The sequence below is a fragment of the Lissotriton helveticus genome, chromosome 3_1, assembly GCF_964261635.1.
Source record: "Lissotriton helveticus chromosome 3_1, aLisHel1.1, whole genome shotgun sequence".
NCBI lineage: Eukaryota > Metazoa > Chordata > Amphibia > Caudata > Salamandridae > Lissotriton > Lissotriton helveticus.
In genome coordinates this window covers 803,700,680-803,725,041 of record NC_136061.1, presented here as the reverse complement: position 1 = coordinate 803,725,041, position 24,362 = coordinate 803,700,680, and the positions used below count along the sequence as shown (strand labels likewise).

The 24,362-nt window shown below is 42.4% G+C and overlaps 1 protein-coding gene across 3 annotated transcripts in view; it reads left to right on the top strand.

Annotated features, from left to right (window-relative positions):
* ABCC8 (ATP binding cassette subfamily C member 8) overlaps positions 1 to 24,362 on the top strand; it is a 1,340,683-nt gene that overhangs the window by 767,002 nt on the left and 549,319 nt on the right. For all 3 annotated transcript variants that reach the window (XM_078681060.1, XM_078681061.1, XM_078681059.1), the window contains one exon: positions 13,416 to 13,514. In XM_078681060.1, the coding sequence (XP_078537186.1) occupies positions 13,416 to 13,514 (99 nt within the window). The remainder of the gene's footprint in view (positions 1 to 13,415; positions 13,515 to 24,362) is intronic.

The following is a 24,362-nucleotide window of genomic DNA, read 5'->3' as shown; positions in this document are numbered from 1 at the left end:
CTCGCAGTTCAGGTTGGACTGTTGCTATTGGAGCAGGGTCATGACTGATAGTCATATGGCTGGGTCCAAACTGAGGTAGCATGGTGTGCAAATTAACGATGGACTGCGATGCTGCCACCAGTAATTACCAGTGGCAGAGATTAATTCAACAATTTATCCTTCACTTTTTTTATACTTTTAGAAAGTTGTTATTTCCCTACCTACACCAAATGTGCCTTTCTGCCAGTGACCACGGTCACATGATTATTAATAGCTCTTCTTTTGGTGGTAATGTACATTTCTCCTAGACAGTTGACAAAGGACCTGGGTGTGGGGAGGTGAGGGTCTTCCTCATTGCACTTCAAACAAAAGCTAGGTGCTGTACCCAGCCCTTTAAGACTTCAGAAGAAGCCTACCCTGTCGCTGGCAGATGCAGCTCACACCTGGGCCTGCCTGCCTTTTGTATCACTAACCAGGTTTGAGTCAAACCCAGCTGCTGCACCAAGGTTCGAAGGTGCAACCCCCAGTGGGCCAAACCTGGCCTTGTACCGGGCCTGTGCTCAATTGTAGTTGACTGGAACTTTTGACTTTTTCCCGGTCCTGCTCAATTAGATACCTAAGGTGGCACCTCACACCTTTTGGAGCCATTTTTCTTCTTAAACTTTAATAATTCATAACTCCAGTTCTACGATTGTACTTCTGTAATTTTAGTGTCATTTTACTTATCAAAATATGCTCTTTTTTCCAAACTAGTTTGGGGCTATTCTAATATTTAGTTTTCACTTTATTGCTTATTCAGTACTGAATCAGCAATAAATACTTTACACATTGCTTCTAAGTTAAGCCTGACTGCTTGTGTGCCAATATATTTACCAGGGGGTTAAGCCAATGTTTTTTTTGGTATCTTCTGTGGTTCATCCTGACAAGAATTGTAATTATTCTTTGGAGTGGGTTTGCACCCCCTTTCAACATATAATCAAAATCCTTACAACACCTATCAAAGGTTTTAACAAGGACAGGCTTTTGCTTGGTACAATAGAAAATTCTTCATAGAACATACTAAACACAGAAATAAAATAGCGGATCACTAAATTGAGCAGAATGGAATTTTAATTACTAGCACAGGTAGCACTGTTGGGCATCTTGGGAGATGTACCAATGCCGAGATATTTCTTTTGTAATTTTGCTTTAATAGACGATAGGAGACACATTGCAAAAAAATGTGGGAATTTTAACACACTGACCACACAGGATATAAATATTACCATAGACTGGTGACTCTTTGCAAAAAAAGTAATATACGATGCCTAAGAATGCCTTTTGGTAACATGGAAAGTACAGCAAAACATCCAATTAAAACTAGGCAAACAAAACACAGGATCAATCTGATCAATGCAGCTGCAGGTACACAAACAAAACATTGGCAAAGCAAAGAAAGATGTTTGGCAAACAGGACCTGCATAAAGTTGGTGAAAAAAATTGGACTACCACCATGTTCGATTTACCAAACTATATAAAGTGTAACAGTACCTTTTGGTTGCATGATGGATGGCTTCTATCAATCATGTACCTAATAAAATCTAATAGCAATACTAAAAATGAAAAAGTAGAAAGAAAATGCAATAATGGAAGGTGTGAGATTTACTACTTCAACTTCTCTTTTGCAAAAATTTAGGAAATGCATGAGTTGAGTAGATGAGATCTACTACTCTAACTCCAGTCTAACACACATTCTGGAAAGTGCATAAATAGGTGAGGGAGACTTTGAGAAATATTATTCTCCAATCCAAATACAATTGGTCTGGGCCTGGGCATGTCCTCCAGGCAGTCTGTAATGCAACCTGCATAGAGAACATGTGAAGTGTGCATGACTGTTTAGTCAGCTCGAGAGAGCCGGACAAACAGTCTTTGCGAACTTAGGAGGGTGCTACCACTCCTCCCCTGTACTGCAAGCAGAGCAGCCCCAACCCACCACGCAAAGCTGCTGCAGCAGGACATTTTATTTTTCCTTTCTTTTGCTGCTACAAAGCAGTGGGGCGAAGCTCCTTCACCTTAATGGAGGAGTCACCAATGCATGGTGGGCCTGAGACATGTTTAAAGTGGTGCCTAATCCGTCGGCATGATCAATGCTGCAGGCCCACTAGTGTATGTCAAGAAACAATGGTTCTTGTGGCAAAGATAATGTGTAGTAATGATAATTATACTGCGCAATGGCATAAAAATGGATCATATGAATGTCAGGCAAAGAGGAAACCGAACACAGTGTGATTGAGTATTTACAATTTTATATCAATTACTCAGAAAGATTTCACATATATACCACAAATAGTGCTTAGTGTCCCCAGTGTGCATCGGAACCAAAAATAAAGGGCGAATTTGTGACAACAGTGATATATAAAACTTGGTTTCCTTTATACGAGAAGCGACCATTTATAAATAATAACAATGTATCTAGACACTGTCTACAATAGACAGTGGTGATGTGCTGATTCGTTTCTCTTTTAAGTCGACGGCATTGCGACCCCTCTGTGGGTATGGGGTCTATTCAGGACCAAATAGTGTAGGGACATCTGAACAGGTATGGAATAATATGCGCAGCCACATGTAAGAAGTGAAAATCACCGGTAAGTGAAAAAATATTGAACAGAATACTCACACTGGACCCAGCCGGGTGCTCAGTGTAAGGATGGGGAGGGAGAGGAGGAGGGGCTGGCACTACTTGATGAGGCAAGGTGGATGCCAATGCCTGGGCGACAGAGCTTCTCCTGGAGCACTGGTCGAGCTGTACTTTTATTGATTTAGATGTGGGAACAAGCGTGTTTCCCTTGATTATCAATCTGCTTCGATGAGCAGAGTTCAGGGCGTGCGTCCGCTACGCGTGCTTTCTCCGAGGCGTCTGTGAGGTTCAATGACCACTAGTAGCCTTTAATTTTCAGGCCCTGGGTACATGTAGTACGACTTTACTAGGGACTACGTAAGTAAAATATGCCAATTGGGTATAAGCCAATGTTACCATGGTTAGGTCGGAGAACACAAGCACCTTAGCAGTGGATAGCAGTAGTAAATTGTGCAGAGTTCAAAGGCCAGCAAATACAAGACCAGCAAAAATTGAGGTGAGACCACCCTAAGGCTGACACGTCTAACAAAGGGCTGAAATTTCCTATTCTAACTCCAGTGTAATAAACCTGATGAAATTGAAGAGATAGTGTGAGGAGATCGAATGTGTTTCTTATCTTTCTAAAAATTACTTTTAACCGCATGCATGCGGGCGCTATTTTCGCGCTGTGCGGCTTTTTTTCAAAAGCCGCGTTACATGACGAGCTGAGTTCGTCATGAGAATGCGACCGGCGCAACTCATGACGAGCTCAGCTCGTCATGAGCAGGGAAGGGGTTAAAAGAAAATGTGTTCTTCATATATAACTTACTTTCAACTTCAAACAAAAAAAATCTAATATTTTGCATATTAATGCAAATCAATCTCAACACAACCATACCAAAATTACGACGTTGGCATTTTGCGAGCCGCAATTTGCGAGTTGCAAAATGCAATGTACAACAGTGTCACAGACACTGTTAGCAATTCCAATGGGGTCATAAATTGCATGCCTCATCAATATTCATGAAGCAGGTGCAATTTGCGACCCCTTTGCGAATGGCTAGCACTCCCAGGGATGGTGGCCTGTTGGGGTCAGCAGACCACCATGTCTGGGTCTGTTTTTTAGAAAAAGCTTTTTTTTTTTTTTTAATGGAGCCCATTTTCCTTAATGGAAAACAGGATGCATTTCAAAAAGAGAAATCAAACTTTTCAGTTCCATTTTTTAAGGGCAGGCAGTGGTCCCTGGGACCACTGCCTGATCTTAAAAAAGATTTTTGCACCCATTCACAAAGGAGAAGGGGTTGCCTGGGGATCCCTTCCTGTTTGCAAATGATTTACCACCTACTTGAAGTAGGTTGTAAACTGCGAGTGTTTGGTGACCGCAAATGCAGTCACAAAACAATGGTACATGCCATTTGGACTCGCTATTAGGAAGGGATGCCCTTGGCACCCCCCCTCCTAATAGCGAGTCGCAAACACTATTTTGTGAGTTTGTGACTTGCAAAATAGCATTGGTACATACCACCGCCGTTTATTGTGGTCGCAAAAGGGTTGAATAGCCTTTTGTGACCTCAAAAAACAGTCATACATCTGGTCCCAAACCTTTAAATAAAATATAGTTTCTAAAATAAAAGTTTAAACACCACAAAAGTTGCATCTTATTTACAAAACATAATATAAATTAGAACTACAAACACAATTGTTGAAACACCCCAAAAAACTTTAAATATGTAAATGAACCTAACATTAAAATACAACTTACCCGAGCCCCCAATACACCCCTTAACCGAAATTATACAAATAAACTTTAAATTATATAGCCCAAAATACATAAACTCCAGCATCTAAAAAAATCTAAGATTTTTAAAAATATATGTTCATTTAATTAAAGGAAAATTACATAAAAATGTTACAATAACTAAAATACTTCTTAAGCTTTATTAATAGCCCATCCAAATGAAACCCACTAAAGAGTGGCACCACATTTTTAGACATGAAAATAAGAAGTATTATAAATGTATTTAAACCTCTACTATTAACATAACATTAACATGCTACCCACCCTCCTGGGAGAGGAGATACCACACAATCCCCAATTCATACTCCTGGAAGTCCTGGGAAATATTGATCTGCCTAGCAAAAAGCTGACCTCAGGAGCTCAGAGACTGAGAGTGGTGAATATGGATATCACACAGTCTTAGAGATCACCTGCTCTGCCTACTAATGCCCAGTGGTTTGCATGGATTGACTTATATATCAGGTGGAGAAAGCTGTGTATTCAGCCAGAGTTTGTCCTAAGAAATCCGATCGGGTTTGGGGAATGTAGAGAGAACATTATGAGCTGGCATTCACTGACCAGCAGTGATCCATGCAACAGGATAGCGGAATGGAGCCCTAACGGCAATTACATAGAGCATGGCGAATTTGCCTGGAAGTAGTTGGATCCAACTTAAATTACTTGTCGACATTATGGACTCACAGGGCCCACTATGGTATCGGCCTGAAATTCAGTCTGATCACCTTGTCAATCAGTCTCTTAACTGTATGCAGACTGTATGTTTTTCCAATACTCCTGGCAGCATTATGTTGTAAGCTCCGATTGTATTTTATATTTGAAAACTTTTAAAAACAATTTTTCAAAAAGTTACCCACCCAATCAGCTAGTAAAACCTCTAGCTCATAATAAAATACTACTTTTGTTTAACAGTCTTCAAATATTAAATTTTTGTAAGTAAATGAAAATATTCAAAATATATTAAAAAAAATAAACTTTAATTATTGTAGAATGAGATTAAATGCTAAAAAAACTTTTAAATAAAACACTACCCAGTCTGACGCCCCAACAAATCAAATAACACAAAAGAAAATAAGATTATTCAAAGACAACAATGTAAAATTAATAATATAAAAAAAGTACACATAACAATTATGGTAAAATATATATTAAACATCACAATTAAAAAAATAAAACTATGCTAAATTCCAACCATATATTAAACATTAATATAATTAACAAAGGCAAAATATATATATATATATGAATTTTGATGTTTTGCCCCACAATAACTTTGCATGCATGAAATATTGACTTATGGTGAAACAATATTTTGGATTTCATATTCAGATACCGTACCCCGGAATATTAACAGCCAACGCAGGTGTATGTCTTTAAGAGTAGCTAAACTAATGTTCCCTAATCCGGTGGGGGAGTGTGATTTGTATTTCTATATGAGAGGATGACAGTTTGCATGGTTTTAATGACCTGATAGGAGGCTAGCAGGAGTAATAATGGCCCCAATGAATTTATGTTTTTGTCAGCAAAACCAGCAGCTGCTCTACATTTGGAAATGAGGCAAAAAAAATTATGAATAGGGCATCTAGCCATTGTCCTCCTATACATGAGGCCCATTGTGTTTTATTTGACATATCATATAATTGGTACGTTATTTTGGGCTGTTTTCTGCAGTGTTTATTAAATAATTATACATTCTGATGCGATTCATTTAATTTCCTTGCCTACTTTGATTGTATTTGTAGGAAATGACAGTCTTATCTGTGGTGTACCCCAATATGATAGTCCTATCTGTTCTTTCTGGTTGTAGAACTCTGTGCACTGTACCCCAGATATCAGTTGTAAAGTGCCTGCGTTCCCCCTTTTAGCATGGCTGAATTGGTGTATGCCCAATTGGTATATTTAACTTGCCTTTACATCCCTAGTATATGGTATAGGGTACCCATGGCCTGGACGTTGAATGACACTAATGGATTACAGCACCTGCTATGCTATCCACTAAAGTGGCAGTGCAAAAATGGCTTCAGATCAACCATTATAGCCTGACTGATGCAGTGTAAAAATTGCAAATAGACTAATTCTGCTATCTCAGGTAAGGACCAACTAGATACCTGACAAAACAACTCATTTCAGTATCCCTACCCAAGTTGATGGTGAAGTCAGATGATTGATAAATATTAAGTGAAAGTGCCTTTTATAAAGTTACCTTTTCCCTGCCTGAAACTCTTGAACGTTAAAGCTAAATGACATGCACCTTCCAACTGTCACCCAACTGGTGAATGGTCCTGAATGAGGTATGAAAACTGCTGTAAGATTAAAGACAAAGGCCCAGGTGGGGGGCAGTGCTTCTTCCCCCTGACAACATGAGCATTTGGGCTGTGCCAAGGAGCTTAATGTATTCGAAAGGTAGCTTTCCAACAGGCTGATATTAAATGACACCTTGATTGGCCCCTTCTTTTGATCTCCCTCTCAGGCAAGCCCGATTCCATTTGGTGGGGGATGCCTCCAGACCTGGTTTGAAGTGACCACAAAGGAGGTGCTGCTCATTACCCTGGCCTCATCTCTGGGTAGGCACAAAGGCTCTGAACAAAAATAGAATGGTTTCACAATTTAGAATTTTAGAAGGGAGGGTGACTGAGGGATTGTTTGCAGTAGGGCAGACAGAAACTGCTACTAATGTGGGAATGGGTACCACAGGGAACTTTTACCCCATTGCTTAGTGAGGGGCAAACCATTACCACACCCACAAGCTAATACCAGACTTAAATGTAGCATCCGCGGCACCCTCTTAAGAACCCTGCTGGACCTGAGGAAGATCAGAAGAGGATTTAACCTGCTCTTTGAGACCTGAGAGGCACCCTGAAGGACTTGATCTGCTTCCTTTTGTCTTCAGGATAACGAAGTGGACTCCAAAAGTCTTAAGGCTGATTTTCAGTTCTGCTACATGACACCTTTAACCCCTTCCACTCTGATGACGAGCTCAGCTCGTCATGAGGTACACCGCTCGTACGCTCATGACAAGCTGAGCTCGTCATGAACCGCGGGATTTCGCGATTCTCAGCGGGAAAATGCGCCGCGCGCATGTGGTTAACTGCACTTGCCCAGGTAGCCAATTCCAACTGTACCTGCCCTGGATCCTGATACTGGCCTCTGCTGGAGTAAGTCCAATCTACTTCAGAGGGTGTATTCTATTACTTTAGTCCTGGTGAAGTCCTGGATTATAAACTCAACCCCCATAGGTGAAAATAGTGATGCTAAAATCATTAGATGTTTTTACTGTGTAACCTATGAATGGGCAAAATTATGTAATGACTGCTTACCTTTACACTTGAGATTGCATTCATGAAAACCAGGGATTTTGTTATATCTTTCTTGTACCACAGCTCACCTTCAGGAACACTGTTCCACCACACTTATTTATTTCTTATTTTGAATACCCACCTTGTAAATATGTGTACTTTATATGACTCTTGAAACATCAGAGGTTTACCTTTCTTTAAATGAAAAACTTGATATTAGTGTGTACTTTTCCTATATTAAGTGATACGTATATTAATTTCTCAAGCCTATTCATGAATAAACATTAGGTCTTCTGAAGAGCACAGAAAGAATTGTAGTTGTACACTTATATTAGAAGCCCAGATTTTGAGGATTACCTTTTTTTCCCCGTATCATATCATTATCAAAGATCAGGAGGGCCGATTCCGACTTTGGCGGTCTTTGAGCGGGCCGCCACACCAGCGCACCGCTCCAAGACCACCAAAGTTGTCCGCCCACCGGATTGTGAGTTAAAATCCAGTGGGCAGTCCTGCGGTGGCAGTCCCAATGGGGTGCCTTGATAAGGCTCATAGCAGAGGCTTAAAAAGGCACCGCGATGGGACCACTGAAGTGTGTTCCTGCATGCAGCAAGAGTGGTTCAACCCCATGCACAAAGGCACCAGCCGGGCTCACTGCCTTGAAAACTGTGACAGTAAGGAGACTCATGATATGCTTGGCGGTGCCACAGCGGCACCACCAGCTTATTGCGGGCCTCAGACCACTGTAGTAGCAGTGGTGCTATTAGGGTCTGGCCTCCCAACTCATGGTTGGGCAGCCAGACCACCAGTGCTGTGGCAGCCTCACCGCCACTGTGGGTTTGGGGGTACATCAGACCACCAAACTCACAATTAGCTCCCAAGACAAGATAAGAAAAGTCAGTCTGAGGCAAAGATGAGAAAGGGCAAGGGCAATTTCAGGTGAAGGTAAGAAAGAGCAGTTTGTAAAAGGTTTTATCCTTTATTTATACTTTTATAGGAGTAATGTAATCAAATAATAAGTGTATTTGTCCTGTGTATATCTGACAGAAACCAAACAGACTACTCTCCTAGCCACTTACATAGTCCATCTAAAGAAGAAATACTATATCTTCAGAGGATGGCAAACGAGCAAGTGTTATGAAACTGATTCTAAAATATGTGAACACTTCTCTAATCAACCCAAAGGAATAAAGTGATGAATAAAGATAGTTTATATAGCATTTCTATTAAGGATATATCGCACAACGGTGTAACCATGCCTGTATAAGTTAAAGATCTTTTCAGAGCAACACATGCAGATGAGAGACCCATTTGAGATCATGAAAAAGTGTGAGTAAGGGAGTAAGTGATGACACATTCATTCCAGACAATACTTTATTGACTCTGTATTGCCTAATACCTAAGCCATATGCAATGAGTGGTGGAAGGAATAGTGGAAAAAAATTAAAAAAAGAATAATTCAGGTATCTAAATTTATTGTGATAAACCTCCTCTCTGAAATGAATAGGCAATATGTTTCTGAACCTTGAACCCAAAACTGAAACCCGAAAACCACCCAAAGTATTCAGTGTAAAAAAATTTAAGTGAAGATGGTCTTCAGTAAAGGAATGAACATAAGGTGTTGTAGCTACAGACAAGCCTCTGCTTAGAAGTATTTGAGTTACATATAAGGTTTTGTAGCTGCTGCACTATGGTTTATTTTGCAACAAACACGTTGCATTTTTTATCATTTCTTGGCTCAAGTACACTCTGGTATGCAATGATTTTTGGAGTTGTTGGATAGTTTAATTTGCCTTTCCAAGACATGACTATTTACACTGTCTACGTTTTAACTTGCCATTTTAATGTGTCCTGGTGGTTGGTAGTTCAACCCCTAACGCTCCATTTCAGTCTGACGTTGCCTACATTTACAGCAGAAGGAGACTGCGAATTAATCCTTCGTTTATGTCTCGTAAGGTCAGCGAAACAGAAGAATGGTAGACAACACGGTGATCCTTAACCATTCAGTGTCTTTGCAGCCATGCTATTTTCACAGATTTGAGTGGAAATAAAATAGACTGTTGCTCACACTCTCGAATATTGTGCATTCTAATCCTCAGTGAGGATGATTAGAAATCTGATGGGCAGGTCATAGATGTGGTTGAGATGTCTGGCAGTAGTAGTATTGCTGCTGGAGTGAGGAAGGTAAGGCCTACTCCCTAGTTCACACTTCCTCCTTGTTTAGCCTCCCAAGAAATTTGAGGACTAGCACTTACTATTCTTGCAAAATACAAACGGTTCTTGAAAAAACAAATAAAACTTTTTAGGATTGATTTAATCTCTTTCTGACACCCCCCCGCCCCCGCCCCCCCTTTATGGATATAGGCAGATCCTAAAACATCAATACTAATCTAAACTTACTTAGTGTATGACAAATTTCAGACATATTTATTAAACAGTGTCAACATTATAATGCAAGTTAACATATAGATATCTGTCAAGATATACAAAAGTGCTGACCCTTTAAATCCTGCCTGGCACCTTTTTTAAATCTAAAACTGATGAAACGGATTTACACTGAATCAAAAAAAGCACACTTTATTAGTAAAGTTCTGCTTTGATGCTATTTCGGTGTAAATCCGTCCATGGAATTTTGCTTTTATCTTTCTGCAAAATGGTCTATGGGAGTTGAAATAGGAAATTAACAATTTTCCACCACCCCCTTTAAGTCTTAGTTGACTGAGTAAGTAGTTAAGCACATTTCATGGTAAAAGATCCACATAGTCAAAAGTTATAACCAAACTAAAACATGCCTTTGCAATGGAAAGTGCTGCTGAACTACACTCACCAGAAAGAGGGAGAGAGTGTGTGTCTGTGTGTGTTTGTCTGTGCACATGAGTATTTGTGCATGTAGCATACTTCTCCACGGTGAATACATTTAAAAAAATATATATATATATATATTAATTTATGATTTCTCATACCATATATAGCAAAGAACAAAGACTGTGATCATCACATACTAGATTCTTCATGTCATTAGGTAGAGAAATGTCCACTCAACCCACCTGATGTTGCCCTCTCCTATATTGGTGCACCATCCTTATCTCATCTACCTGCCTTGACTAATATATCTTTATTACTCTATTGTTTCCTTAATCTGTGGCGGTACCTCAGATTCCCCTGCATGTCCTATTTGTTCAAGAGTTATGTGAAGGCGGAGCCTCTTTAGAAGCCCCAGGACCTGATCCACCCTCTGGCCCATGCCGCTACCTCCTCAAAGTTATCCAGCAATCTCTCCAGGTGTCTAGGTCTTCATGGACCTTATCTTCTTTACGAGAAAGGCAAAGTTGTGTGTCATCGGCCAGATGCCATTCACCTGTGTCTTGTACCCAGCTGGACACTAAGGGCTCCACATACCTGTCCACACCACAGCAAAATGCCTTTTAGCTAAACTCCTTCTTCAAATGAATACCAATCTTTTTCGCGCAGCGAAAATTGGTATGATGGAAAGATGAATTCTGTATGTATTTACATGTTTATAGATTATCTGATCAAAGAGGGGTTTTAGTGTGTTCTGGTACAGTGCTCTTGAAAAGGAGAGTAAGAAAAGTACAAAATACAGTCAGGTTCACTCAAGAAATATGTAAAAACGTGGAGTAATTTTTCCAATGACGAAATTTGTTGTAAATTTTTGTTACGCTACTGTAATAAAAATATGTTCAAATAAACCTACTCATCCAGTGTCACCCTATCTTGTACTGGCATTGACTGAGATCCATAGACAAACTAGAATACTATAGAGCTGTGATTAGGAGTCTCCTCAAATCTCCTTGTTGTGAGAGGATTGTTTGGTTAGCCTACGTGAAAGGCTTGCCTCTGCTTTGGGATACCCCTGCCACAGCAAAACAAGTCCCTCGTTCCCCGGTCATAGAACGACTGACAGAGTTTGTGTGCTTAAGGGATCTGAAAGGTGTAAAAGCAGGCTCTTTTTTTAACATCAAGCTCTCTCCTGCATATGAATCTTTTCTGGATATTATCCCAAGTTCCATTCCCCGGCAACTCCACTTAAAATGGTGGTTCTGGGTTCTCCCATTAAACAGCTTCTGCATAAATTGGAGCGCAGAGTACTGTAGCTCTAATGTGTCCTCCATATGCAAGGCAGCATAAGAAACTATATATCACTTTTCCTTTTTTGTCCAGACAAAAGAGTGATAAATGTTGTTTGGGTGACAAAATATCTGCACACTATTTGGCATGCTCATTGTCAAGTAGTCCACAAGGGCATATTATCACGCCCCCTATCTCTGCTTTAGCGACAGATTGCTGCAGCTATAGCTGCGATAATGTTATCGCCGTTCTTGATAATATGGCAATAGCTTTTTTATTATCCCACAGAGTGAAGTACAACACGAGTCGGAAAATGAACTATTAAATGTATTAATAACAATAGGTATAACCTATGATAGAGAAAATATATGGATTGAGTATTCTCTCCAGCACCAGCGACTCAACCAATCTCAAGCCATAACTTTTTTCACACTTGGGAAGAAAGGATCAAACCAAAATCTGATTCCAAATTGTGTTCAGTCTTGCTTTTTATGTAATTATTGACTAAATTGAAGAAGATTATATAAAGGGTGCTTGCGTGGATCTATGTGTTCTTAATTGATTAAATTGGGAGTCACAGAAGTGGGCGTGGAAATATTATGATTCAGCCAAACCGTATTAAGAACGTCCTTTCATCTATCATATTGACTAAGACAAGACTTGTGAACATTATACTTATCCCTTAATTGTAGGAAAGAATACCACTCATTATCAGCCGCGGGCCGTGGAGGGAGTTACGGTGGGGCAGGGAGGCGGGGAGGGGGAGGGGCAGGGTGGAGAGGGCTAAAAACTGGCACCTGGATAATTACAGGTAAGTAAACAATTTGATTAATAAAACGAATTTCGTAGCACGCACTGCATCGCATTTTGCGATGCAGGGCGCGCTACGAAATTCGTTTTATTATTGAAATTGTTTACTTACCTGTAATTATCCATATGCCGGTTTTTAGCCCTCTCCACCCTGCCCCTCCCCCTCCCCGCCTCCCTGACCCACCGTAACTCCCTCCACGGCCCGTGGCTGCTCATTATCAGGAAACAACTTGTGAACCCAAATGATACTATCATTGCCCTCGGGACACAAACATTGAAAGTTTAGGCTTTTTCTACCAGGGATAAGGAGAACCAGAATGCCAGCTACAGTGGAGTCCAGCAACCATAGTCCTTTATTGTTTGCTCCCTTTAAGAAATGGGATGCGCCTCCATTCCATTGTAGTGTACAGACCATAGCATGATAATGTGAGGTACATCCTGAAACGAGATTCCATCCCTTGTCCTTTGTGTATTCATAAGGCACGTGCCTTTGCAATGTACCTTGGAATTTTTGGTACACAAACAACTTTGTTTTTATGAACCTAGAAGATCACAGGGCCTACATCAATGGGCATCTTATCAAGCGTGAGGAACCCAGCTCCATAAAAGACCATTAAATACAAATAAGACTTGTGATGAGGATAGAAGCGGTGCAATTAGCTTTATAATCTGCAATTGAATGAATAGTCGCAATTTAGTAGTATTGATAGTATCATTAATTTGCAATTATATTTGTTTAATTTTAACATGAGACCTTATTAAGCTTCGAATCATCAGGGTTGAATTTGCGCACTTGCTCAAAATGAACCGAAAAACACATCATAATGTACTGTGCAATTTTCTTTATTTCTAGAAAACGACCATCTGTGGCGTATGCTTCCCAGAAGCCATGGCTCTTGAATGCTACTGTGGAGGAGAACATCACATTTGAGAGTCAATTTAACAAACAAAAGTAAGGATTTTCGGAAAAAAAGCTTTGACAATCGTTTAATCAATATAGTATTTAAAGAAGTATATTTTTGCTTACGTTCTGAAAATATTTTCCGCTTCATGATAATATTCTAATTTGCATAATGTTGCTGCAAAGAAGAAATTGTGTAAATGTATGTTTTCATCCCTTTTTTCACATTTGTAATCTAAAAGGCTTGTTTAGAGTACAGTGCTAATGCTAAATATAAAAAAAGTCAACGCCAAAATCGCTGTTCGTGCTGGGTTGGTGCAATCGTTTAGAGGCTAACTTGGTCGTTCTTCCTATGGGATAATCAGGCAATAATAGGCCATTGTGTGAACGTTTTTTTGACTGTTTGAAGGCCTGCTGGAACGATTTTTACTTCTGATTTCCCGGATATTAAAACAAACATTGCCTGCAGCAAGTCCAGGCAGTCTCCCACACCTTGCATAACACTTACAACGTCTGTGGTACAATTTCAAAACTGACCAGATATGAATACATGGTTCACTTTTCTAGCTATCTAATTTACCAATGAGGACCACTTTTATTTTCATGTATGAGCTTTTCTGTCCCAGGTTGACCCTGAGGCCAAACGTTAGTGGGCACCCGAATTGGTATCGCAAGTATGACCGAAAGTTCACAAATACACTCATTTTTTTCCCTTCCCAAATTTATTTTCACCACAGTTCGCTCAATTTTCTATGTGGGTATCAATAACTCTCATTATTGTGGTTTCTTCCTGTTTGCAATTTGGGTTGGAAAGAGTTATGAAACTAATGAATGAACCTAGAAAGCTCTACACATATGAAATGTAGACATAATTCTGAATTCAGTAAGGTGTCAATAATGTAGATCACTCATGTTTGTTTCAAATAAACTAATTGTTGGAATCAAACAGTAAAAGTCGGGATAAATATAAGTAGGTGACAATGTTTTAATCTGATGGCTGATCTACAAAGGTAATGTACCATTATATCTGACATACTCCTATGGCCAGAGGGTTCATATTTTTTGTTAATTGTCCAATACCCAGCACAATCAACAGAACTGCAGCTAACACCAATTTAGTTTACCGACCATGCATCAGTTCACAAGGTAAAATCTTATGAATTAAAAATAGATACATAGTAAAGCTATGCAATGTTTAAATGTCCTCAAGAGTATGACTTCATGACCATTGGCTCTTCATACAACTATAAATTTGGGTTTACCCATAACATCATGTGATTCAGAGGACTTTTTTTTTTCTTTCACAAAACTGGAAATACTTATAGTACATAAAAAACGATTTTCTGCTAATATGTGTTTCCACAGTTCTCCCTTTAAAAATGTTTTGCCATTAGTGTGGGCAGACCTATCACTTGTGACAGTTAAAGACCTAAAATGCTATCAATTTTTCTGGGTATGTGGGTAGCTGCGCATTGGGCCTAAGGAATGCAGACAACATGGGAAACCTACCAACAACAGGCATTTATGAAAACTATATACACACTAATTCTAATATTCACTAGGGGACGGAACAAGAGGCTACGGGGTAATCAGGGTGAGCTGGCCTCCAAGTAATACATGTACACACAACGAACATGGAGGCACACTACTCATTCTTCTGTGTGGTGTTGGGCATATAAAAAAAATGTAAGGACTGTTCTCACACACCATCAGGTGTCATGCTTCATCATCTGCAGTCCTCGCTCTCTAAAAAAACGCGTTTGATAGAGGTCGGTACTTCACCTGGAGACAGGGAGGCACTTCTGCAACTAATTGGGGGCCCGTGCAGGAAAGTGAGTGAGTGATTTAAAAATTAATGCAAAATCCACATGAAATTTTATTTAAGTGGGATTTGCTAAATATTAAAACTTAGGGTGGGGACACAGGTTTAGTACCCCATCCCCATCAGTGTCATCAACATGCTTTAAGTAGGTGGTAAACCACTCGCAAACAGGAAGCGGTGCCGAGGGGACCCCTAGCCCTTTGTGAGTATATGAGAAAATATTTTTAAGAGCAGGCAGTGGCCCCAGGACCAATGCTTGCACATTAAAAAATGTAACTGAAAGTTTAATTTTTCTTTTTCAAATGCATCCCGTTTTCCTTTTTTAAAAAGCAGTCCCAGACATGGTGATTCCAGCTGGCCAACATCCCTGGGAGTGCAATCCATTCCTAATGGGGTCGCAAATTTCACCTTCTTCATTAAAATTCATGAGGCATGCAATCTGCGACCCCATTAGAAATCTCAAACAGTGTCAGAGACACTTTTATACATCCCAATTTGGGAGTCCCTAATTGCGAGTTGCAAATGCGACACAATTTGAGAGTCATAAATTGGCGGGTCGTACATCTGACCCCTGATGTCTAGTTTTCCTTTTCCCCCCTCAGGGAGAGTAGATTGAGCATAGATCCCCCAATTTCCCCCCAGTGGGGCAGAAATGATGTGAGGGCTTCTAGGTACGAGATGCCAGGGCAGGTCAGCCCCACCCATTATCTAGAAAAAATATATCACTAGTGCCTATTGATATTCCCCCCCCCCCCAAAGCCCCACCCACACACTTCCTGAGGAAGGCAGATTTAAGGTAAAGTCTCCAGACTGCCCCAATGATGGGACAAACAACTGTATGGTCTTTAAAGTGGGCGTGAAGGGTAATGCCAGGAAACATTGGACGTAACCCATTCTTTTTCAAAATAGCCTGGTCCATGAGTATTGTGTACGTTTTGCCCAACATATTCCCCCAATGGGGCAGGTACACTGTTGGTTAACTTGGTGGGTAGGTGAGGAATAGCAAAAGCAAAAGCATGGAGGGCACTCCCCCCTTTCAATTCATGATTTTATTGGATTGATCTCTGCTCAGGGATTGCCCTCCTGCAGATAACACCAGGCTGGGATTTAGTGGGGAAAGTTACCATTGGTAAGTTAATAATCTCTTCTCTCCAAAGGTACTTCTCAAGTTTTGATTGGAGCTTGGGAAGCTGAGCTGTACCCCGAGCACAAAACACAATGAAAGTAGATAGAGCCAAACTGCTCTTTCTACTTTCACTTTCAAGGTTATCAAGTGTCATGTGCACTGATTGTCATTCACAGCCAAAAAAAAGCCTTACACTTCTGTGGAATCTCTTCCCCAGGAGCCCAAAGCGGTGGCTCTAAAAGAGACCAGACTGATTTACTACCTTTAGTGGGAGTATGTGATGTTCAAATTGTCCACACCCTGAAGGTATTAACGAGTTAAAGTGGATTAGCACCCTTTATTGAATGTTGGGTGCTGGCCAGCCAATCAAAATGCTCCCCTTACAGACCAACAAAGAGAGTATCTCATGGTTGCTAGATTCCTGCTCTGCCGGTGTGCTCTGCATTTTGTTGCTCCTCTCTTCTACTCCTTGAATTCAGCGCACTCTTGCCCAGGGGATAACAGCTTTTCTATTACAACTTACTCAGCGTTATGCTGTCTGGTCCCCTCCCATTCCTTCCCTTAAGCCAACTGTAAGCCTAATGGCCAATTAAGAAAAAGCAAACATATCAATTAATTTCTTTGTTCCACACCTCCTCCTGGGCATTAGGACCTACATTCTCCTTCAGTGAAAGTAACAGTTGGGTGGGCCCAGTCCTAAAAAGAGAACAGCTTGTGATAGAAGCAGCTGTGCAAGATTTGTTTATCCCCTTGCTACGATAAGCTTAATTCACCTGTGGCGGAGAGGGAAATGAGGATGCTAATAGTATTATTACACTTTCCTTCAGTAACTGCTATTAATTATTGTCGCCTCATTTGCAACTGAGTGATATACCAGGATAGGGTGGACTGAACTATTCTGGCTTATGTTCAAAACATTTTCAACTTTAACCTGATTATCTCAAGCAGAGCACCTGTGTTTCAGTCCAACAATCTATGCAATACTAAGGCCTCCATTTTCTCAATCATTTTTAACAGAGCTGGAGACCAGACTTGCAGGCTATATATCACTAGAGAGGTGGCTTTGCATAAGAGGAGTCATGGAGCCTTTTCCAAACTCTGCTATTTATCCCTAAGTGATTAACTCTGTGATAACAGTTGATTAAAAATGACCTTTTATCAATACTGTTTGACCTAGCATCCTTGGCGTGCTGTCCCCTGATTTTTTGCCTCTACCTCCTGTATTGTGGATGCTGTGCTGAATTTTGTTTTTTTTGGCTTGGATGCTTTGGGCACTTTGCCAGTGCTGTTCAGCTTTAAAGTGCAAGTGCTCCCTAGGAAAACTGTTAGTATGATTGGTTCCCCTTGAATGGCATATTTGGTTTACTGGTAAGCCCCAAGTAATGTTCACTACGTGTGCCAGGGCCTTTAAGTCAAATGCTACTAGTGGGCCTGCAGCACTGATTGTGCCACCCACATGAGTAGCCCTGAAAAAGTATATCTGGCCTGATACTGCAGTGTCTGCATGCAGTTTTAAAATTCCATGTCAGCCTGGCAGGTGCACCCAATTGCCAGGCCCTAACCTTCCATTTTCTTACATGTTAGTTACCCCAAGGGTAGGAGCAAGGTACCCCTGTAGGCAGGGTGCAGTGTATGTGAAAGGTAGGACATGTGTGTGGCCTGTCCTGATAGTGAAATACTCAAAACGTAGTTTTTTTACTATTGCAAGACTATCTGTTTCTTTAGGATAGAATGTGGAGTATGCTTATAACATCTTGTAGGATACGCGACACTGGGTATGGGCTCCCAGACAGCAAGGCCAAACCCTGCCTAGTGTATACTGTAGAACAACTGCCAATGCTGCCAATATGAATCACAACATTTTTATTTCAATTTCCATCATACGAATTAAACACTATAAGGGCGAAATTGATTTTTAGAATTAATCTTGAAGTTTTAATTTCTATTTAGTTTGTCATTTTTCATTTGTTTCAGCGGATTTTTTATACATTACAAACAAAGGACAAAAACATTAAATCAACACATATACCCCTAGTCAATACTATACCCCTTGGTATCAGTCATACACATTCACTCTCTACAGGTTCTTACATTCCACACATTCACACTCGAATATTTTACTCGCAATAACCATTTTTATGTACATTTCATATACAATTTGTACAGGAACCATAGTATACTTTGTACACTAGATCAACTAAAATGCAAATATTATTTATATTTCCTTATGGTTCACAAAGAAATAAGGTCTACGTGTTTCGAACTCCCTTTTGTTATGGGGTTCTCATCAGGACCGCAAACTGTGGATGAAAAAAAGAGAAGGGACTCTTATTAATTCTTTCAGATATTTACACCTAAAAGCTGTTTTGTGGTTCAACAACCACCTTTCTGCATCTTACCTCTCTAGTGAATCTTCTGATTATGGGGTCTTTTAATTCAACACGACGCAGAACCACTTAGATGTTAAATATATATTTTAGCATGCGTAGTCAGACAATGGTACGGTTTCTCTCAAAAGAAAAAATAAATCCAACCACTCACTTAAACTCTGTAGGAGGCTTTCTCTACCGCTAGAAAAAAACAATAAAAGAGTGTTTTAGCTGGGATACTGTGTTTACTCCCTATTGTTTAATCGCTCTGGTGAACTTCTTACCTAGTTTAAAATCATGAGCACCTCTTATGTAGACATTTTTGTGTTGGGAATGCTTCTCCGGACACTTCCGCCGAGTGCCTGGTGGGAAAGACGAGAACGTGTCACTCTGACTCATTCTATTTTCACGATATTAAAAAAAGGCTTAAGGGTTGCTTCTGACTTAAAGCCATTCACGGCGTCTTACCTTGTTTCGTCCTGCTTCGCGGCTATCGTCCGATCCGATCTCTCAGTCCCGGTCGGTCTATACTCTTCCGCCGGCGCGCTTCCGTTTTATTCCTGTCACGTGGTGCTGCCCCTGATTGTGAGCGCCACCTTTGAGTGGAGTATTTTTTCCTTCGAACATATTTTTTAAGTTCTGTCAACAGATCCTGTCCAAATAAATGTTGTCGGGGGGTTGTGGCAATCATTGTTTATTCCATGAATACATAGCGGAATATTTAATATTTGGCGGTCTACCTGATCATAATAATATTTTGGGCGAGGATGTTGCATTGATTTGAGGAATTCATAACACCATTAAGGGGGCAGTGGTTCTGTTTTCACAGTGGAAAGAGACTTTCCTATAGTTTGTATATTGGTGATTATTGTTTATTCCATAGATACAGTGACGGAATTTTTAATATTGCCAAGACAAGGAGGAATATATTCAACATGCAGAAAAATGAACTAGAAATCTGATTGACGGGGGCGCTAGAGGGCGCACTGCGGAATGGTTGTCTGAACAGGCAGCTCCGCCGGACGGACTGAACATCGTGCTATTTTAATCGCATTATGCTCCCGAAAATGTGATTGAGCCACATCCTGAGGTGGCTAGAAAGGTGGAGAACAATCGTGGACAATCTGGGGTCCCCAGCTGCAGGACATCGCATCTAACTTTGTGAAAGTTTGTGGCTCCGGAGGTCAGCGGGAACGAAGCAGGATGGCGGTTGCTGTGCCCCGGACCCTACGGACTCTGCAGCGGGCGCATGAGTGTTCATGAAGGCTCAACGCGATGCCGGAGCGGAATGGGCGCAGACTGACACACGCTAGCGGTAAGGCGCATGGGTCCTTCAATTATTCACAAGAGAAGAGGGCTCTAAATAAACGCTAAGCGTGGTTGAACTGCACATACACTGCGAGGCTGGGACACCCGCTGCCTGCTTGCGCATGAAACGGACTGGGCTTCAAATACCATGCACTCAGCTTTAAGCCACCCGCGAATGCAGCGCCCATAACACGTAACCCCTGAGCGGCGCTAACAGAATCAAATATCGGCAAAGTGACCATCAGGATTTTGGCGCGCAGACGGTTCGCAAGATGGCGGCGCCCATTGCCCGCAGCAGCGTCGCGATCGGTAACCACACCATGCCGGAGGTCACCGGGCTAGCTTTGTTGCCGTGGTATTAACCACATACTGCCGAGGACACAGCACAGCAAGACAGAGAAAACCCCAGCCTCGGCGAAGCCTTGAGCACTGTCACCCCGCACCTGCCCTGACTGCACTGCGCTCCTCAACGGTGTCCCGCACCTTCATGGCACGAACTCTCACCCGGCACACTGTGACTGACTGCGGGGACATAATCAGTGAAGCGCGGTGGCTATGTCTCTAGTCAAGAGGGCTGCAGGCACAGAGGGGCGAAACATCACATCGGCATGACGGCGGTAAAGGACTAAAGGATCTCCTTAACCCATTTTTAGTGCAGATTCGTGGCTAATGGTGACACACGCCTACAGCGCCCGGGATCACAGCAAAGAACGCTACATCAAAAACAGACAACGCCACACAAATGCTCAGAGGTTTGAAGCGTGGGTGAGGTGCTGGGATGCGACAACCCTTACAATCTCCATTATGCGCGACCTGTTACCCAGCTGTGGCATATGTAGTATAATCTAAGGATGTGGCAAATGAACAACGCTTGAACTGCTCTTGCAAGGGGACGGGCAGTTGGCAAGCTGATGCGACGCACATTTCTGGGAGGGCGAGAGCCACGCAAGGAACGCATTATACCGCGAGCTGTGAAATAAAGTCCGCGCAGGGATATCCAACCGTCGACTCGAGGCGTGTGAGACACGCGGTGAGGCCTGAGTGTGTGTGGAGCACCAAGCGCGATCTGTAAATTGCGTGCACAGACGGGAGATTTCTGCCATACAAGCGTTTGCGAGGAGGCCACTACCGGACCGAACGGTATGTTCGGGTGCCGGCCCTAAAGTGACCAAAGGTTTTCTACGGTACTACGCGCGACGGACCCAGGTGCAGGCGCTGACCCACAGAAAACCGAGATCAACCGCCGAGGTGCTCCCAATTCGCAGTGATCGACGAACTTAATCGGCTACAGTCAGCCCATTGCACCGTACCGCGCTCTGCTACGACCCGGTGGGGCTAGACACAAGATGGGCAAACCAGATAAGCAGCAGACTAAAATCAGCTTCGAAACCCGCAGGGCCACCAGGACTCCCTCATCACACTCGGATACCGAAGCGGAAGCACCGGGTGCGGCGGCAAGTAACATGGAAGCTATTCTGAAGTCTATCCAATCCACACTACAAGACATGAATGGCAAATTGGATCATCTCACGTCCAGGGTAGACAATATGGCGGCGAAAATGGACAAACACGGCGAGCGGCTGGACGAGGCGGAAACACGAATCTCTGCTGTGGAGGATGAAGCACGAACGAGCACGTCCAGATGCACGGGATTCGAGAAGATATTAGAAGTCATCAAATCGAAGTCAGAAGATTTGGAAGCTAGATCGAGACGCAACAATATTCGCATAGCGGGGGTACCGGAATCTACAAACACCGGGAAGATGGAATTGTATGTGGAGGAACTATGTACGACGCTTTTTGGAAAAGACTCACTGTCCGAGGTGTTCATCGTGGAACGGGCCCACCGCACATTGGCACCACGTCCGCCACCAGGTACTCCACCCAGGCCGATTGTCGCACGAGTACTGAACTACCGAGACAGGGACGTGATTCTGCGACTGGCTCGCGACCACAAGCACCTTACGTTTCAAAACAACAAGTTAGAGTTCTATCCAGACTTTACAATAGCGGTCCAACAGGCCCGCAGAGAATTCAACACGGCAAAAGCCAAGCTGCGTGATCTGAAGGTAGAATATGCTATGCTGTACCCTGCACGGCTGAAAGTGACTTGGAAAGGAAAATCAACGTTGCTCAACTCACCTAAAGCGGCCAACGACTTTATCAAGAAGATCACTTCTTCACGTAGAAATGAAAGAGGCGCCGACCAGGAGGAGGATGTTGAGTGAAAGGTCATACCTGGCAACTGCCACAAATGTCCACATAATGGAACAGAGAACTTGCTATGCCTAGTATATTGCACCGACGCTACCCAACAGGAGAACTCGAGGCGAATGAAACTCACTGCCGACGGCAAGTCTGACACTTTGGACAGTTACTTATGCGGATCTACGGACATGTGCAGTGGGGTGAGTCGCAAACAGGGAGTGGATGTCACGAGACCTTAATCTGCAGACAAGTACGGCGAAAACCTGGCCAAACTGCACTGAAGACGCTGTCTTGCACGTGGCGAGGTCCACAGGTCAGATGAGGAATGTATACGCTAGTTGATGCAGAGGGGTTGTACACTCAGATTCAGCTTCCACCCACCCACAAATTAGACATCGCCGAACTTAATGTTATACGGTGGGAACAACTGGTTTTGGCTGGTACTAGGCCACAATGTGGGTGCACTAATATAATGTCCTGGACTAGCGAATTTAGATATCGTGCGTAGACGCATGATTAATAACAAATGCGCCAAACACTGTATATTACCTGTTACCCCAGCACAGGGAGGGTGGAGGGTGGGGGCGCACTTAACTGTATCAATGCAGTATTGCGGGTACGGGTCTACTCCACACCTCACATGCTGTACTCGTATGCGGGAAGTCGGCCCTTGATCACTTGGTATTACTTGTCCTTCTTTGTGGGGCAGTTGCTTATGCTCGGTCTCCCCTCCCATTGTGCTCACCGGGAACGTGGCTTGTGAAGGGCACTTGCAACTAAAGGTGTTGACATAAGGCTGATTATACTGTAACTAAATGTTAGGTAACCACCTACTGTTCATTCACAAATGCAAGCAGGGAGTTATTACTGTAGTCCGTCCACATCCGATAGTTCGGATGGAGACGTGTTGCTCGGGCGGACCCCCACATGGGAGCTCCCCAACACAGTTCTAAGCTATGGGATTGTTCATACGGGGTATGGCCTCAGCAGGATTGGGCTGCTGTTGTGGGTGGAGGGTGGTTGGGGGGGTCTGAAGTTACTAGTTATGGATCAAACTGCTTGAGATGCACTGCCAACTTCCGTTCAAGTTGTAAATATTGCTCTCATTGTGATGCTAACGCCCAGTTGATACATTGCACGATGCAGACATACGGCTGGGTCACACACGATTACAAACCTGGAACACACTACAAATTAACATGGCTGGGACAGGAATAGGAGCCAAACAACTAAATCTTTTAACGTGGAACATTAGGGGCTACACCAATCCCAAGAAAATTCACCAAATCTTCGCTTCACTTGACAGGTGGCAGATAGACATAGTTATGTTTCAAGAGACACATGCTGCCCCACATACGCACACCCAGGTCGGGAGGAGATGGGCTGAATCAATACACTCCTCCAAATACTCTTCCTATGCTAGAGGGTTTTCCATTCTGGTGCGAAAAGGCATACATTTTACTGTCGATGCGGTCAAGGTGGATACGAATGGTCGCTACATCATATTAAAGGGCAGGGTGAGGGGCAGACAGGTGACGTTAGTCAACACATATGGTCCTAACACGGATGACCCGGGGTTTTTTAATGAGATCTGGCAACAGCTTTGTCCCGAAGACACGCATTCTCTGTTGTGGGGAGGGGACTTTAACATTGCACTTCAGGACAACATGGACAGATCGGGCAACACGGTTGAACATCACACAAGGGCCCGCGACAAACTAAACGATATAATAGCTGACTTAAACATCAAAGACATATGGAGAACGCGTCACCCAACGCACACATCGATAGCACATGGCAGCTGGTCGCGTATAGATTACTGGTTGGGATCTGAGGATACACTATTGTGGACCAGCGCGATAACACACCTGCCTAAAACACTATCAGATCACAACCCGGTTAAGCTATCCCTGAACATCCCCAATTACACACCTCCTCCATACAGCTGGAAATTTAATGCCGCAGCGCTCACAGATCTAGTCTATGCAGACACAATCGAGAAAGCAATTTGTGACTTTTTTCTTCTCAATGAGGACTCAACAGACGACGCAGGCCTCTTATGGGAA